Genomic DNA, 1,096 nt, shown 5'->3' on the forward strand with positions numbered 1-1,096 from the left:
ACCGCGGAGAAGAAACCACTGGCGGAGAAGATGCTTACGGCGGCGCCGCTCGCCCAGTCCAGCACGGGCGAGTCGAGCACGGTCACACAGTCACCGGTCGAGTCGTGGACGGTTGACTCTTGACTATGTGGCCATAGGTGGACCCCACCAGTCAGAGCACATAACCCCCAGTGTCCTAACCAAATCTCAGCCTAACGGACAGCCAACTAGCCGCGTATATGGTGTGTCGCATGGGAGCTATTTTTTCCAACGAAGATGTCGCATGCAAGCTATTACAGCCAACGACGTCGCATGAGAGACAGTTCACACCAACGACGTCGCATGGGAGCTATTCACCCCCCAAGAAACCAACCACCACACCAAGCGGAAATATGGAGAGCACGCCGGCGGCCACCGCCAGCTCCAGCGTCGTCAGCCATGGAGTTCGTAGGGAGGGCGGGAGCCTCCTCCTCCTGCCGTTCCCGGGGGCACAGGGCCACACGAACCCGATGCTGGAGCTGGGCCGCCGCCTTGCGCGCCACGGCCTCCGCCCCACGCTCGTCACCACCCGCCACGTGCTCTCCGTCACCCCGCTCCCCGGCGCGCCCTTCCGCGTGGCTCCCATCTCCGACGGCTTCGACGCCGGCGGCTTCGCCTCATGCCTTGACACCGACGAGTACTTCTCCCGGCTGGAGGCCGTGGGGTCCGAGACGCTGAGGGATCTCCTGCTTTCGGAGGAAACGACCGCGGTGCGCGTGCTAGTGTACGACTCGCACCTGCCGTGGGCAGGGCGGGTGGCGCGCGCGGCCGGCGTGCCTGCCGCGGCGTTCTTCTCGCAGCCGTGCGCTGTGAACGTCATCTACGGTGAGCTGTGGGCGGGTCGGCTGGCGCCGCCGGTGACGGACGGGCGTGAGCTGCTGGCGCGCGGAGCGCTGGGCGTGGAGCTGGGGCCGGAGGACGTGCCGCCATTCGCAGGGGCGCCCGAGTCGCAGCCAGGGTTTTTTAAGATGTCGATTGGGCAGTTCGACGGGCTGGTGGAGGCGGACGACGTGCTCGTCAACTCATTCAGCGACATCGAGCCAACGGTTAGTCGTGTTCCTGTACTCTCTACTCACTC

The 1,096-nt window shown here is 65.3% G+C and overlaps 1 protein-coding gene across 1 annotated transcript; it reads left to right on the forward strand.

The window, feature by feature from the left end:
- Positions 1 to 371: 371 nt before the first annotated feature.
- On the forward strand, positions 372 to 1,064 carry LOC119343361 (UDP-glucosyltransferase UGT13248-like; the record flags this gene model as incomplete). The annotated part of the gene is made up of 1 exon (XM_037614351.1): positions 372 to 1,064. A coding segment is annotated over exon 1 (693 nt), but the record flags the coding sequence as incomplete, so codon positions are not given.
- Between the last annotated feature and the right edge of the window lie 32 nt (positions 1,065 to 1,096).

The sequence above is a fragment of the Triticum dicoccoides genome, unplaced genomic scaffold (genome assembly GCF_002162155.2).
Source record: "Triticum dicoccoides isolate Atlit2015 ecotype Zavitan unplaced genomic scaffold, WEW_v2.0 scaffold123637, whole genome shotgun sequence".
Taxonomy (NCBI): domain Eukaryota; kingdom Viridiplantae; phylum Streptophyta; class Magnoliopsida; order Poales; family Poaceae; genus Triticum; species Triticum dicoccoides.